This window comes from Vanacampus margaritifer, chromosome 6 (genome assembly GCF_051991255.1).
Source record: "Vanacampus margaritifer isolate UIUO_Vmar chromosome 6, RoL_Vmar_1.0, whole genome shotgun sequence".
NCBI lineage: Eukaryota > Metazoa > Chordata > Actinopteri > Syngnathiformes > Syngnathidae > Vanacampus > Vanacampus margaritifer.
The window spans coordinates 14863211-14880869 of NC_135437.1; the positions used below are offsets into that span (position 1 = coordinate 14863211).

The window sequence follows — 17659 nt, forward strand, 5'->3', positions numbered from 1 at the left end:
CAACTTGTGCTGACATCGATGCCTGATCTTCCGCCCTGGCTCCGATGCACCTAAGATGGTGTAAGCAACCGCTTTTGACATTTAGTAGTACCGGAGAGAGACAATGCCGAAACGTCTTTGTTCTAAATGGCAGACCGTGGGATGCTAATAGCAGGTGGTTAAATCGGAGACAAGAGCAGCCAGCATGTCCGCCACAGGCATGGACGGCGGCGTGATTGACAGCCGGAGACGCGGGGGGGGATTAGAGGTCATGCGGTGTCTTTGGCCTTCACAGTGTAGTGTGGGGGCATAGAGAGAGCTGCCCCCCCACAACCACTACACACACACACACACAAACCCGGGCTCTGACAGCCACAGGTGGGCTTTGTCTGTCATCAGGGCTCCTGTTGTACAAACATGCATTTCGGCAACCAACAACATTGTAACCTTATGTGAATAGTCTGATTTTATTTTGAGATAAATCAAATGAACAAAGTTAGTTGCATTTTATTTATTTAATAAGTCTTGCTTTTTTGTTTTTTAGAAAAAAATAGTGCTCTTATCACAATAGTCTTTTTTTTTTTTTAAGTTAAAAAGTTTTTTTTTTTTTTTTTTTCAAGAAATCCTACAAGGCTAAAGTCATATTTTCTCTTGAATTAGTCAAAATTTTGAGAAAGTTAGTTTTATTTTTTTTTAAATGGCGGAAAAGTCTCAAGAAGTAATCTTATGAGAATAAAGTTATATTTTTTAGGGACTGATCTATTTTTAGAGTGAATTTTTGATTTAAGTAATTTAAGTAAAAAGTCAATCATTCGATTAAAAAAAATTTGCATACTTTTTCTTATGCGACAAATCCTTTTTCTTTTTAAAAGACAATTTTTTTTTTAAGAGAATAATGTTTAAGGTCTATTTTTTGTCCAAATCTATGCATTTTTGTGGTGGGAAAAAAATCATACTCTTCTGAGAGCATGATTTATTCTATTATAAGAGATAAGAGGATGAAGGAATATTTTTTGTTGTAATTGTGGAGATAATAAAGGCATTTTTTTCATGTATAAAATACATATATTAAAAAAATTGTAATTATGCGAGAATAGTCCATTTCAAGAAAATATATCAATCTGACGAACTTTTTTGTTTTTTAAGAAATACCCTCATTACAGCGTTTAAAAAAAATAAAGGCATATTTTTCATGTTCTTATGAGAACAACCTTTTTTTCTTTTATAGAATTAGCCTTCAGAATAAAACTGTTTTTTTTTTCGTGTTTTGAGAAAAAAAAAAGTGTGAATCTTATAAGAAAGAAAGAAATGACAAAAGACAGCAAGGACCATGACCTAAACACATACATTGTGTCAATCTGAAATATGTTTTACCATTGAAACGCTCGCTCTGGATTGTTGGTTTTAAAGGAAGTCCTGTCTGGGAAGTATTAAGCCTGTATGGCATGTGCTCTACCGCCAGGCCAAAAAAGCTAAGATTAACAACCAAGCATTGTGTCCAAAAGCTGATTACTCAAGTGGCAAACGGCTGATCGGGCCAATTTTTCATGTCAAAGCGTCACTCCTTCTGCACTGTGGGCGGCGGATGCATTGAATGAGCTGTCGCGGCGGCGCGGTTCAAAGTGAGGGCTGCATCAATCAATGCGGCCAAGAGGGTTTGTGCAGACTTGAAAGTTGACTGTGGGCGCGTTTTTCCGAGAAGTATCCATCTTTTGGACTCCTGAAGATGTCACAGATTAAGCTTTAAATTGGTAACTCTTGCGCTCGCCCACCTACTCTCAAAGGCGTTCTAAATAGCATCACGCTCCATGTGCAAATGTCGCTGACTGACAACAACAAAAAAGTCTGTTTGTTTTTATTTTTAGAAATGAGAATGTTAGATTAAAAAAATTAAGAAAAAATGTTGATAAAAAAAAAGAAAAGGCAATGAAAGGCAACATTATTTAAATTGCACATTTCATACACAAGGCAATACAAAAGCACATCTAAAAGTGTTAACAGAACAACTGCGTAAAGCAAAGAAACAAAAGTAGCTTAAAATAACTACAAGAATGTACATTGGCAGCATTTAAGACCGTATAAGATGTAGTTGTTTAAAAACCAAGGAAAGAAATAAAAAGTCATTTTCTGAAATTAATAAAAGACGAGAGTGATTTTTTTTTTTTTAAATCTGTTAACTCTTTCACTGCCACTGACGTTTAAAGACGTCAAGTAAAAACCTACGGAGGGCTGCCAATGACGTCAAAAGACGTCATCCAATTTATTTTTTTTATTTTTATTTTTGAAACGGGTGGGGGGAAGCCTTCCGCATCTGTGGTGAAAGTTTCAATTAGGTCTGTTGTGCCTAAGGACTATTTTTGGCCCCTAGAGGGCAGCGATGACTCTCTTTTGACAAGATCGGGTGGGGCGTCAGTAGAAGCGGAGCTAGAGCGTCGAGCAGGACATCAGAATGGAAAACAAAGGAAAAATGGCGACTGGTTGCGAGGAGCTCACGCCCGAGCCGTTTTTTTCAAAGACCAAAAGCATCGACCAACGCTAAAAGAGCACATTGATGACGACAATGATCATCATCGATGATGATGAGGGTGATGACTCCGTGGATGGAAAGCATTGACGCGGCAGTAGGAGACGTGGGGGGGGAGGAGCTAGATGGCTGAGGAGGAAACGGAGAAGGCGCCCGTTTGCAGGCAGCTCTACACTTACATGACGAAAGGCATCGACCAACGCTAAAAGAGTACATTGATGACGACGATGATCATCATCGATGATGATGAAGGTGAATCCGAGCTTGACGGTGAAATTGGAAGCGCTGACGCGGCGGCTATGACGGCGTCGTAACGCGGAGCACAACCGAGCACGCACAGGCGGACGTTCGATCGGACGACGAAGAGTGTCCCGAGTCCAATGCATATTCATCGGAGGAGTGTGTACAGTCTGCTACTTGCTTTTTATTCCCCGGAAAAAAAGGCAGTCAAAAAAGTGTAACGTTTGCATGCGAAACGGACAAAGTGAAAGTAAACTGTTGTGCGAGTCCAGCGGTGTCTCCTTGCACGCAGGAGAGCGTTATAAAAAGAAAAACTGTATTTGAAACATCCACATAATTGTAAGTAGTACCACAGTTGCACACATTTGTAAATAGTTTGCGAAATTGTTTTGTCAAATTGTTACACTGTTGAATGGAAATAAACATATTTTGCAATCTAAAAACACTTTTTCATTGTTGGTGAAAGCGTTTTACAGAAGTAAAGCACTATTTAGGTGTTTGTGGCATCATTCATGGACAAAAAGAAGTGTACAATTCACTAGAGTGCATGAAATAATATCGTTTCACAAAAAGCTTGATTTCTCCGCTTTTTGTTTCAAAACAGAGAATTTCGGTGAAAGTAACCATTTTCTATTGTTGATTACTGAAGAACGGAATAAGGTAGAAACAAACTTTTTTTTTCTGATGAAAGCTGAGAGTCCAATCTTTCATTTGTATGTGTGTTTCCATAGTCCAAACACAACATTTTCTGTGGACCTTGAAAGATCACTCAAAATGCTTAAATCGGCTGGCACTGGGGACAACCCGTTTCTGAAAACGTCTGGCAGTGAAAACCTTAGTCTAATGAACTTGGATTTCAAAATAATTATACTTGGAGCTGATTTCATTTCCATTGGCAACTTTTTCCATTCGCGTGCAGCATAACAGCTAAATGCCGCTTCACCATGTTTGCATTGAAACGTGTGCTACATTAATAGACCAGAGACTGCACATTAATAGTAATCTTATAAGGTTAGTCATATTATACAATTTTTTTGAGAAAAAGTATTATTATTAGGGGTGTGCCAAAAATCTATTCTCATAAGAATCGCGATTCTTATTTAGTACGATTCGGAATCGATTTTAAATGTCCCAAAATCTATTTTATTTAAATTATTTTATACTGTCTAGCCTTTGTCTCTGTGTGCCTTTATTTGGAGCGCTGTTCATGTTGTACCTGATTTGGCCACAGAGGGGCAGTGTGGTTCCACGCGGTCTAATCCATTGTTAAATTGTAGCCACATTAGAGAGTAGAAAGAGAAAGTCATGATCAAGTTATTCCAAGAAAAGTTGTTTTTTGCAGTGTGGAGCCGTTCTTTTGAGTGATAAAAGTGCCGCGAGTAGCGCGCTAATTAGCATTAGCGAGTCAGACCGGAGTAGATCATTAAAATTCCTTGCACATCTGTAGATTAAAGTCACTGTAATTTTCCTAGAATAAAGTTTTTAGATAGGCTTGTTTTTTCTCTCCCATTGTTTTTTTTCTCCCATGAATAAAAATAACATTTTTGCAAAAAAGAAGTCATCTGACAAAAGTAAATTTGCACCTTTTTCACAGCTTGTTCCTTCATGTTGAAAGTAAAAGCTACATACCTAATTATCTAAACCTGGGAAGCCGCACCAGCTACTTTGGACTCTAGCAGTGTTTTGTCTAAACATGTCTGCTATGTGAAAAAAATTGCAACACGAAGGCTAGAAATCTTTTTTTTTTTCTTAGTCCTACATGTTATACCTCCTCATGCGCATGTGTGTGTGTGTTAAAATGTGAATAATGTGGGTAAGTCTTACTTACTGAGGAGCTTTAAAATGGGCTAATCCCACGCCGAGCCACAATGACGTTCATTCACTTCCTCGACGTGAAAGGATTCGCCTCCGCTTGCCGGGAAAGTAACCGTGAGGGGCGGGAAAATAAATCATAAAAACAACAGCGGCAGCGGTTGGGAAGTGACTAATCTGACTGGTCGCGCAGTGGTGCCATTTCACGAAATTTACCAAGACAAACAAAAATTGCTTGACGTCAAGCAAATCTCGTGAGACTTCAGCTAAAAAGGTAACGAGCGCCTTTTTTGTGACGCCACAAAAGCATAGAACATGGAAAAGGGTTATATCACTGCAACATACAGTAGATGTTATTTAGCGTTAGCATTAAGCTAGCAGCCTTAAAAGTTGCTATGTGGTCGCTTTAAATAATAAATAATTCTCTTTTTTTTTTTAATCTTCTTTTCTGAATAACAGTCCTTGCCACCACACAGCGCTCATATCTCAAGTCTGCACTCGCATGTCATCTTGAAAAACTCACTAGTTAGTATTTGAAGGTACGACTGCATATCCGTCGAACCGGAGACAAATAACAAACCTCAATGTTACGGAAGATGTCAGCAAATCTTGAACGCCACAAACATAACAATGCACGGTGACAATCAGCAGGGGGTGACTGTGTTTTCATATCCAGATGAATCACTCTGTGCCATGAGTGAAAACATAAGTGAAAAGAGGAAGTGTGGTGTAGTCGGTCGGATTATAATACAAATAAAAAAGAGGAACCTGAGTAAATGAATGACTTGAGTCATGTCAAAAGGCGGAAGCGAAAGTTTGTCAGCTTGCGGTGTCGCCAAAGATGCTCCACTTCTGTTTCCGTCGAGTTGAATGACATCGTCTGTTATTTTTACATATAAACTCATTTAAAGTGTTGAAAATAAGATGATAAAATAAAATAGAACTTGAGATCTATGAGCAGACTTGAACTGTATTCTGTGGGAGCTGTGCGGCATTATGGCGCCTCAAGATTATAAATTTGGATATTTTATACACGCTAACGTATGAAAATAATTTAGTTACATTTGAGTAAGCATGTCTTGTTAACTCATTCACTGCCATTGTTAGCTATAGACGTCAAAAATTCATTTGAACTATTTCTTATTAGTTTAACACATTTTTCCATTTTTGTTAACAAGAGTATGAAAATCTAGATTTTTTTTTGTACATTGAGAACAGATATAAAATAAGTGATTAATCGTGAGTTAACTAGTGAAGTCATGCGATTAATTACGATTACAAATTTTAATTGCCTGACGCCCCTAATTTTTAATAATTTTTTTTGCTTTTTAATAATCTTTTTTTATATATGGAAAAAATTATTAAAAATTAGGGGCGTCGGGCGATTACAATTTGTAATTGTAATTAATGGATTAATCACAGATTTTATATCTGTTCTAATACAATAAAAAAATCTAGGTTTTCATACTCTTGTCAACAGAAGTGGAAAAAAATGTTAAACTAATAGAAAGAGTTCAAATGAATTTTTGACGTCTATAGCCGTCAATGGCAGTGAATGAGTTAAAAATGAATAGCTGTAATGATTTCAATGATACCGGGTTATCTTGTCTCATCTCAGCAACCTGTGGCCTGGCAAGCACAAGACAATATCTCATGGGTTTTTAAGGTCATTGTTGTGTAAGGCTAAACTAAAAATGGCTCCAATGTTGAAAGGAAAGTGCTCGAGATGAAAACCGTTTAAAAAAGCTCGAGCAGTGGCTGGAGTGCACCCCCCCGCCCCCGCACCCTCGAGAAAGAGCTCTTCAACGTTATTGTGTTTCTTTGAAGAGGATGAGAATCGTGATCCACAACGTCCTTGTCATCGGACTCTCGTATCTTTAAATAAAATGATTCAGCCATGATGGAAAAACAGTTTTTGTGACTCCTGTGAGGATTTAGGGATGCTAAATGCATTAGCTTAGCATTCAGTCTTCACTAAACAGTTGATAAAAGTGAGCCTGTGAGCTGTTGTGGTAGATTTCTAATGAGACCTCTTTATTGTACCGTTTATAAAGTAATTTAAGATCTGGAAATTATTTTCAATTGACGTTACATTTCACATCATCTTGAACTTTTCGACAACCTCAGATGACTCATGACATCATACAAACTAAAGTGGTAACTTTTCAGAAAGAGGGTGCAGTTGTGCCCCGACGCTAAAATCATTAGCCTAGCATAAACAGCACACTAAAGGGTTAATAGCAAAAGTATGCCTGTGAGCTGTTGCGGTTGCTTTTAAAGAGGAAGCTCCACCTGCTTATGTAAGAACGTGGCGCCAAGGATGAGTCATGGTCATGGGACTCTGAGGTTAGTTGGTCCTTACACTAAAAGCAACCGTGTCGCGACGTTGCCACCTAAACACACAAAAGCGGATACAGGCGGCATGCCAACGCATCTTTTTAGCGCGTTTCAGGATTTTGAGCAACAGCCAACGCAGCTGTTATGTTAGCCTGTTTCCAAGAGAATGACACCGTGTGTTTAAAATAGGGGGAGTCAGGCCATTCAGATGTTTAATCGTAATTAATTGCATGAGTTCAATAGTTAACTCAGGATTAATTGCAAATTTTATATCTGTTTTAAAAGTACAAAAAAAATTTTTTTTATATGTTTTTATACTCTTGTTAACATAAAAGTAGCAAAAAAAATGTTAAACTAATAGAAATATGGCTGCATCTTGTAGTCATTGATACAGTATTGAATTGTTAAAATTAAAAAGAGGGACTGTACTTTAAAAAAACGAGCGTGATATTGATTTATGTTGACTGTTGAGGTCATTTTTCTGCCACTAGATGGCATAATTGCATTTGTAAGAGGTTGGTGATAGCTCAGTGCATTTTTCTTTTCATATTAAGAGCTATCTCATCTTTAACATGAAGTAACTTGTGAAATTCTGCACATTTTTCTAAAATCGTAAAATACCCCAGTCTCCACAAATATATGCATTGTTATTAAATTTATTACGGCTAAAATAAAGTTTTTAATCGTAATTAATTGCACGACTTTACTAATTAACCCGTGATTAATCACAAATTTCATATGTGTTCTAAATGTGCAATAAATAAAAACAATCTAGGTTTTCCTACTCTTGTTAACAAAAGTGGAAAAAATGTTAACCTAATAGAAATAGTTTAAATTAATTTTTGACGTTTTGAGTTAATCGCATGTTGAAAAAAATGTGTGCCGTTAAAGGAACTTTAAATTAACTCAAATTTAACGCACTCATTTTGACACCCCTAGTTTAAAATAATCTCGTGCGTCATGCTAATGCTAAATAGCATCTGTGTTGCTATGATGCTAGCCCTTTACGATGTAGCATGGTTTTACAGTCAATACAGTCAATGCAGATGTTACGTTAGCCTGTTTCAAAGTTAATCACACCTCAAGTGTTTAACGTAATCGCATATCTTAGCCTTTTTGTCTGCTAGCGTCATGCTAATGCTAAATAGCATCTGCGCTAGCTCCTTGCGCCATAGCTTGAGAACAAACTGTGTAGCAAGGGAATTAGCATGGCCATCCTTGAAGGAGGTCTTGCCCAGGGCCTCGCTGATGGCAGCTAATGGATTATTCCGGCCTCAAACATTTTCCCACTGGAACATTTCCTTGATTTTGGACTTGGTGGGATGTGAATCACATGTTTTGTGTGGTATGGCGTGTCGTTAGCACCTGGCGCATATGTCATGTGTGTCATTCATTCTAATTTACTGACATTTTCTCACCACTGGCTATGAATGGCGGCTTTGTTGTATCAAGAAAATTACAAACAAATATATAAGATGATGATGATGTATTGATGCTGATATTTATTTTCGAATAATAGAATAGTCGCATTTAGGTTTATTTATTTTTTATTGTCGTGTATTCCATGGTTTATAAAAAAGGAATATATAAACAATTTATCACAAAAAAATAGTCAAAATTTAGAATAGAAACTTCAACACTTAACTGTATTTTAAATGTATGCCTTTACGCAAATGTTTGTTAAACATCTTTTCAGCTTGGCAACCTGTTTTTTTTTTAATCTTTGACAATAGACATCTTTGTTTTAAAATTCAAACAAAAACCGCAGGTTCAGCAGCATGTCTTAGAATGTTAAATGGATATTTTAACAAATAAATACCTCCCTAATTTTTTCTCAAGTAAATATAAGTTGTACCAAATTTCAATATAACTGAAATTTAAGTCTTTCACTTGCCTTTTGTTTTAGGTGCAAGAGTTCCCAACATTTTGGCTCTGATGCTGCACCAAAGTAACTTCATTTTTAATTGATCTCTTTTCGGCCATCAGAATTTTAAAAATGTCCGATGCTGATATGCTTCAAAATGCTAAATATCGGTGATGATAATCGGTCTATCCCTGCTGCAAACTTTTCACTGTCATGGGATCAAAGTGATTTAATTCAATAATTACGATGCAAAAAGGACAGTAGAAAATTAAAGAAAAAAAAAGTAAAATAAGAAAATTATTACTTCAAATAAGCAAAATTATCTGCCAACAGAACAAGAAATTTTTACTTAAATTTACCCGTAAGGTTTAAAAAAAATAAGAAAATAATACCAGGCCCATATCAACCACAGCGGTCTTGAAAATAATATTTTTAGACTAAAAACAAGTAATTTCAAGCTGTAATAAATAGAATTATTTTCTCAAAATACATAAGTATTTTTTTACGCTTGGATAATGTAGCCCGAGTGTCAAGCAGAGGGGTAACCGGTCCCATTTTTATTTTCTTTGGTATGACCCAGCCGGGGATTGAACCCACAACCTCCAAGTCTGAGGATAGCACTGGACCACTGCGCTGGTACTGGAGCAAGGAAAAATTAACTTAGTAAATATAACGAAACAAACCACTTGCATGTTTGTCAGATTGTTTTCATACTTTTATTTTTTTCCGTTTATCGTATTACTAGATTATGCAAAATCTTAAAATAAGAAAATTCAATTTATGAAGCCCCAGTTCAGGCCTTTGATGTTGGTTTGTTGTTATCTTAAAATGTGGAAAATGCTTGTTTTAAGCTGTTAATACTCAATGCCTGATCAAATAAGATAAGTAATAACAATCAGCACAATGATCTTGCCCGACAATTTCATTTGAAGTAAAAAAAATAACTTGTCAAAGCTAAATAAGCACATTTAGGTTAAATGTAAGAAATGATATCTTAAGATTTCGTTTTTTGCAGTGTATGGCACTTTCACTTAGATTCAAGGCATGAATTCATGCAAATGGTTGGACTTAAAAAGTTGCATTATAGTTTGAAAATACACTTGCTGATGACAAAAAATGACAAGATTCAGTATTTTTGGCACATGAATCGAATGTTTCACTACCAAAAGCTGTAGAATTTACATGGATTTAATAGACTTACATTCAACTTGCTTGTTTGGAAAGAGGAACTCCTCCTTCATTTCGACCTCTTAGTGGGTCAAAGTTTAATGTTGCAGGAGAACAAACAGTTGTATTTTTTTCCCGTATGTGTGCTCAGGGACACAGGATGTTTACCGTCGTGATGATGACCGTGACAATGGTGCCCGCCCGCCACCAATAACGTGTTTGTTTTGTGTGTCAGTTCAGCTTGTAGAGTTTTATTTTCATACGCAACAAGTACAATGTGAATAAGTGGCACAGGATAACCCAAAAAAAAAATGGTATTCTGTCATTAAGATGCAATTTTTGACCAGCAAAAATGTAACGGCACATTTCAGCCACAAAAGTTGTTTATTTTGCTTTTAAAATACAATGAATGACCACAAAAAAGCGTCTTCTCTGAATGGCGTGCTGCCATTGAGCCGTGACGAGGCCTTGGCTGAGACATTTGTGTGTGCGTGCTTGTTTGTGCGTGTGTCATTGAAAGGCCGCCAAGCAGGATGTTTTGGTTTGAGCGTGGGCGGATGTCGCCGAGATAGACGAGCGGATGTGTCGGCTTCCTCTCCCCCCCCAAAGGAAAGAAAAAGTGAGAAGCGCACCTCTGGCAGATATTTAGTTTGTTTAGCCGGCGACTCTCACAAGGTTTGTGGGTGGCGCATCTCCCGCAGGTGTTTTGTCGTCCTGCGGCTGCGGGCGCGGCGCCTTAACAAACACGTCCGTGCAGTCTTTGCACGAAAGAGTCGTTAGACGTCTGTCACCTGACTTGCAGATCAAAGCGCGTTGATGATTATCCGCGCCTGTCGATAAGCATCAACAACACATGCTTTTTGCTGTGGAAGACATTTTGTGGAACTCGTACCCGGTTCCAGGACAATTTGCGTTAGTGAGTCGAACGTTTATCAACGAGCCTAAAGTACGTGAAATTTAGTCTTCGGTGAAGCTAACGGACATGTTTTTGTAAACACGACTCAACCTTAATTCGAGGTTATGAAAACACTTCAATAAACCTACTTTTTCCAATCAAGCATTGACTTTTAACTCATTCACTGCCATTGACGGCTTTAGATGTCAAAAATTCACTTTATTTCTATAAGTTTAACATTTTTTTCCACTTTTGTTAACAAAAGTATGAAAACCTAGAAAAAAATAGTTTATTGTACATTTAAAACACATATAAAGTTTGTGATTAATCGTGAGTTAACGAGAGAAGCCATCCAATTAATTATGATTAAAAACATTTAATCGCCGGACGCCCTTAAATTTTAACAATCTTTTCTTACTTTTTTTTAGATCAAAAAATTTTTTTTTTTAGATAAAAATATATATTCTTTTTTTAAATAGAAAAGATTATTGAAAATGTAAAAAATGATTACATTTTTTTTTTAAAGAAAAGATGATTAAAAATACAAAAATAATTAAAATTATTAAAAAAAGATTCAAAATAAATAATTACAATATTTTTTTTTAAAGAAAAGATTTTAAAAAATACATATTTTTTAAAGAAAAGTTTATTAAAAATTTGAGAAAATAATTAAAATATTTTATTAATTAGAAAATATATATTTTTTAAATTTTAAATAGAAAAGATTATTAAAAATGAGGGCCGTCAGGCGATTAAAATTGATTTCACTAGTTAACGTACAATTAATCACAAATGTTATATCTGTTCGAAATGTACAATTAAAAAACCCAGGTTTTCATACTTTTGTTAAGAAAAGTGGAAAAAAATGTTCAACTAATCAAAATAGTTCAAAATGAATTTTGACGTCTATAACCGTCAATGGCAGTGAATTAGTTAATTGGTCATTCCTGTGACAGTTATGAAAGCCACAGATGACCTCGGCTGCAGAGTGGGACGGTCAGCTGTGATGTTTGCGATCATCATCAAAGTAGCCGCACCTCAAGCACCATTTGGAATTCCGTCCACAGATGTGGGATCAAAGGCGTCATTAGCATGCGAGCTAGGATTAGCTTTGCTCTCTGCTTCGACGTGGAGGAGCTGTTTGATGTCAACTCAAGAGGCTTTTTCGCTCTCATGTTGTTGTTTGCTACCTGGAGGCTGGCTCCGGTCCTTTCAATGCTAAAAACAACACCAACAGCAAAGTGCTACTTTTTGGGGGTTTGCGCCCAAATAGGAGTTTTATTGCAGTCATTTTTGTGCCTTTATGGGGTGAACCATTCATTGCATGTATGTCCAAATTAAACTTTTTGTGATAAATTGTTATGTCCAAAGACAAGTTTTTGGTTTTAACCATTTTTGTTACCATTACATTTTTGGGCCTACAGTAAATGCCCAAGGCAAGAAAATAAATAAACAAAAAGAATAATAATAAGCGGTTCGGAAAATGGATGGATGGATTAAGCAATAGCAAAATAAATAAATAAAAGTTGCAATTTATGCTAAAATATTGAAAAATAAAGTTTATTGTGGTCAACCATTGTATTTTATGCCAAAATGCAGTTGTGTGTGTGTGCATGTGTAATTATTAATGGATAAATATAAGGTATTTTTATTCCAAAATGGAACTTTTAATGGTCATTTTTGTCTGAAATTTTTTGGGGTGGTCAACTGTCATAATTCTGTCCCAAAATGCAACTTTTTGTGGTCAACCACTGCAAATTTGTCCAAATTAAACTTTTGTGGTCTTTAATTATTATTATAAAGGGACACTTTTTATGGTTACTTTTTTGTTGTTGTTGTCAGTTTTGTCTTTGTCTTCAACTGTTGCTTTTGTGCTTGAATTAAAACACAATTTGTGATCACCCCCCCCCCCCCCACGGACTGCCCCACCCACCCCCAAATTGTGTGCCAAAACAACTTTTTTGGGGGTGGGGGGGGGGGGGGGGTAACTGCATTACTGTGCCAAAATTTACTATTTTCTTAAGTACAAATAATGTTTGTGGTCAACAATTGCATTATCGTTTTATTATTTTATTGTCAACCATTGCACGCGTTTGTAAACAATGTTACTTTTACCTCCTGCCATTTATGTTAACCTAAACTGGTATCCTTTTCAATCATGCTTCTTAATTAGCAAGCAGGTTAATTAGTCTGCCTCTTGAACGAGTTTGATTGCGGCCACTCTTCCTGTGTGGGGTGGGGTGACACCAGGGGGCTCGGGGGCGGGGTCTACTTTGGATGCACTCGGTGTAAATGAGCTTTGCAGATGCCAACCAGATGTGCTCCTGAGCAGCAGGAGATGAAGAAAAGATATCCTGGCCAGAGACACACTGACAGCTTTGTTCACCTCCGTTTAATACTTCCCCTCCTCCTCCTCCTCCTCCTCCTGTGTGTGTCTTTACACTCTTCCTCTCCCTCCATCATTAACGGCTCTTTGAAGCCAAGGCAGGAAGAACGCCGGAATCGATTGCTCCGTGCATTAAGTGTGGAATGTGTGACAACCTCCTCTTCCTTCCTTCCTCCCTCCCTCCCTCCCTCCCTCCCTCCTTTTTTGTGCGTGCATGTGGGGACACCGGATGCTTCATTAGGTACACAATCCAATAAGATCTAATCATCATCATGTTAATTCTGATGGTTAGTTTTTGCCAAAATGCTACTTTTTCTGGGTTGACATTTAATTTTGTTGCGTTTGAGAGCCAAAACGTAATTGCAGTAGTTGTGTTTAGCATTTGTATTTTGAAGTCAAAAAATACTTTTATTGTGGGGATTTTTGTGACAGAATTCAGCTTGTGTGGTATTTTTTTCATCTTTGTGCTATAACTTATTATTTTGTAAAAAATATAAAAAAGAAGGAAAAAAAATGAATTTTTGTACCAAAGTAGATATTTTTCTGTGGTTAAATTTTGGAAAATCGAACTTAACTGTAAGTTCCAAGTATCAAGGACAAATGTTTAAATGTTTGTACTGGGGTGGTGCTGTATCAGGAAGAAAGCAGATCCTGCTTAGGAGGGTAGTACTTTTAAGTGGTCTATGTACCTTTGGGGCAGGTTCTACATTGCTGATTGGAACATTTTAGGTCTAGGAACTACAAGTACCAAGAACATTTTTTACTTTTAGTCCTGTGGTATTGTATTAGGGGATAGTAGTACCTTTTGAGAAATCTAGGAATCTTTTGGGCTCGGGTGGTTTTGATAGTTTTGCAGCGCATCTCAACCAATGGAATTTTACCCCGACATGAGGATAAACAATTAACTAATTCACTCCCAGCCATTTTCACTGAAGCAACCCCCTTCGCTTCCGGCTGTTTTACTGGATTTTGACTGATTTTACGAGACCCACAGAATATAATGTTCTATTGCTATAAAAACATGGAACCTACCAAAAGAAAGATTAGAGTCTCTTCTTTCATCAGGAAAAAAAGTATATTTCTATCTGTTTCCATTTTGCAGCAATTGGCATTAGAATATAGCTAAGTTTCATCATTATTCACAAACCTGTTGAAAACACTGGGGAAAATAGCTTTTTTGCAACATGGCCCTGGTTGATCTCTTATATGCTGCTGCCACCTGATGGCCTTTTTTTGTAATAACTACCATTGCTTTAAGCCACCTCTTCAGGTCAGAGGTTGCATCAAAGCCTTCTGTATTCTCTAACATAAAAAAAAACATTTACATTTTTTTTTATAAATACATTTTTGGGACCATGGCAATATTTAAAATAGAACATGTTTGTACGTTTTGCTAATGACTTAAAAAAATTATTTTAGATATTTAAAAAAAAAAAAAAAAAAGAACAAAAAAATCAACAATGACTACAATATGTGTAAATTGCTACGTATTCCCTGCAGGCCCGCGACAGTCAGTCTTCCATCACCACGACAGATGACGAAATCTGGATGAGGGAGGACATCATGGCCGACGAAAGTCGACGGAAGCGGCGAGGGCACAGGGGCAGGAATCAGCCGCCTGCTATCAACTCCATCCTGCAGCACATGGTCAAGCAGCTGGACGTCCTCACGCAGGTTAGTGATGGCAAGAAGGTCCATTTTGAATTTGAATTGAACGTTAAGGACCCTCACCCCACCCGATTTGGATGATAGCCGCGACAACGAGGCACTCTAAAGTGGCCACTCTAGCTGTCTGCATGTGGCTGTCATGTTGTTGTTTTTTCTTTGTTTTCTTCCATTCATTTCCTTTCCAATCCAACAACGAGGCACTCTAAAGGCTAATGCTAATCTTATAAAAAAATTTAGACTGTTTCCGTGCTGGAGGAGCGTCTCAGCCTTACAGAGGACAAAGTTCAAGAGTGTCTCGCCCGAACGCAACACGATGCAGGACCATCGGATACACCACCGGACCACCTCACATGAGGTACAATAAATGCGTGTGTGTTTGTGTTTATTCTTCGCTCACACAAAACCCCGTCCAGAGATCCGTTCCGCTGGCAAAGGACGGGTTGTGTTGAAGACATGAAATGCGTCTCCATTTATTCTGAAGATAAATAGAGTGCGCAAGGTGAATGAGAGGAAGATCCTCTTTCCGCCTTAAGAAGCTTAAGGTGTCCGCTGGGCCATTGATCATCAGAACCCCCCCCACTACCACTTCCTGTCTGCCGACGGCCTCGTGGACGCCGCCTCACACGGCCGATCCTCTGAAGCTTCTTAACGGTGCTCGTTCTTTCGCTTAAGCCTGTCGGCTCGTGCACTCGAGCGACGCGACCTCACCGCCTGTCACTACAGTGAGTGACGTGGATGTGCGAGTGTGCGTATGCTGCATCTGGACCCGGACTTGATCTTGATGAAGCAGGATTATGAAAAAATTACAAAATGCACAATTGATTTTTTTCATCATCCCGAATGAACTATAAATCTATGAACTCATTCTTATTTTGTTTTTATATTTCAATAACAGATGACGTGGGGACAGACCAATCGTATTGCTTTGTGAAAAAAAAAAAAAAAAGGACAATATTTAGCTAGATGAGGTTTCTGCCCAACAGTGACGGGAAACATTTTTATTTGTTTTTCCACCACACAGGAAAAAAAAAATCCTGTTAAAGTTCACGGGGATCTGGAGCCGATCCCGGCTGACTTCGGGTGAATGGCAGACATCACCCTGGACTGGTCGCCAGTCACACACAGGGCACTTATCAAGACAGACAACCATTCACACGTCAGGCGAATGTACTTCAAAGTCAGTGACCCTACACAAAATGTTATATTTAGTGTAAATGAATTTTTGTTTTTAATGTTGTCTATTTATATTCATATTTTTTGCACTATCTACAAAATAAGGTTAGATATTGACCACCATGTTATTTTATTTTTTTATCTGTAGATAATACTTTCTATTACCTACATCATGTGGTATAATAATAATAATAATAATAATATATATATATATATATTATCAAGGTTATCTGTAACAATTTTTCCAAGCAATTTGTTAAAAGGGAAGTCAAGTCAATGCACACCATTAGTCAAAACACGGTATTCTGATTAATAGTATGTTTGTATAATATGAATTAATCAGCATAATCCACGTGTTTCTATCCATCTCAGGGGGGCGGCCATTTTGTCACTTGCTTTCCACCGACAATGACATCACCGTGCCTAAGGGCTCGGGTAGCGACTGTCATGGCTCACCTGACAGTGACATTTGCAAACTGAGCCGTGATTGGTCATCACCTGAGCCCTGAGTAACTGTGATGTCATTTTCGGTTGACAGCAAGTGGCAAAATGGCCGCCACCTGAGATTAAAAACGGGTGTATTTCTCTCTCTGCTTTAATTTATATTCCACACTTACACAATATGAATCAAAATGCCGTGTTCATATTATAAAGAAAAATCTTGACTTGACTTGCCTTTAAGAGTGGCTTTTTCTTAATTTAAGATGTTTATATTTGCTATACTAACAAAACCCTTTTCAATAAAACTTGAGTTAGCGACTGCAGTGTTTGCCTATTGACAGTTTTGGGGGCTGTGGGTCATGTCCCACAATGCATTGCTGCCGTGGCATTATGCCTGCTACGTGACTGTGAGGATCTGCTGTTGTCCTGGCTTATCCCTCTTTCCTCTGCCCTCCCTTCATCCCTCGATCCTCTTTACCTGCACTTGCCTAACTGGATTGACCAGACGCCCACCTGCTTTCACTGCGTGCACATACACCAACACACTTTTTTGCAAGTGGACACTTTAATAGGTGCAGGAGAAAAATAAGAACTAGCAATAGCTAATAACTAGCTCTCACTTTCTCTTTCCTGTCAAACGTCCATCCTGTTTGTCATTTTGCTCTCAGAGCATCCCGTCCTGTTAGTCACACTTTTTTGGTTGGGGGGGGTCTCCCGACAGGAAACGGACGACATTTATGCTCAGGCTGACCAGAGAGGCAGGAAGTGAGCGGGGTAAACACATAAAAGTCAGCACTTTTCAAGGAACTGTTTGTTCCCATGAGAAGGAAAGGAGAGAGCGCGTTGGGCTAAAGGTGGTTCAGCCGTTGGGCTGTGAGGTGTTGTAAGCGCTGATCTTTCCTCCGCTGTGGAGCTTTGAACTTTTAAGTGGTTTAACAGCAGTGAATCTTTTAAGACGAGCAACCCCGCACGAGACCTGCGGGCAGCAGTATGCAATGTAATGACCTGTGAACTGGAATGTATTGTGAACACAACTATGTCATCTTTTTGAATGTAAATCCGCAATGCCTTCACATATGTTGTGCATGAACCTGTGATGTGTTCCATATCAGCCCAGGATCATTGGATTGCTTTCCCAGTGAAAATTCCCCTGACTTCACCTTGTGAATGCAA

General features: G+C 37.9%; 1 protein-coding gene across 1 annotated transcript in view; it reads left to right on the forward strand.

Annotated features, from left to right (window-relative positions):
* The window catches only part of poc1b (POC1 centriolar protein B), a 34555-nt gene extending 17746 nt beyond the window's left edge, over window positions 1-16809 (forward strand). The window contains exons 11-13 of the mRNA XM_077569620.1: window positions 14705-14878; window positions 15110-15227; window positions 15894-16809. Coding sequence (XP_077425746.1) covers window positions 14705-14878; window positions 15110-15226 — 291 coding nt within the window. The 3' untranslated portion in view covers window position 15227; window positions 15894-16809. The remainder of the gene's footprint in view (window positions 1-14704; window positions 14879-15109; window positions 15228-15893) is intronic.
* Window positions 16810-17659: the final 850 nt, after the last annotated feature.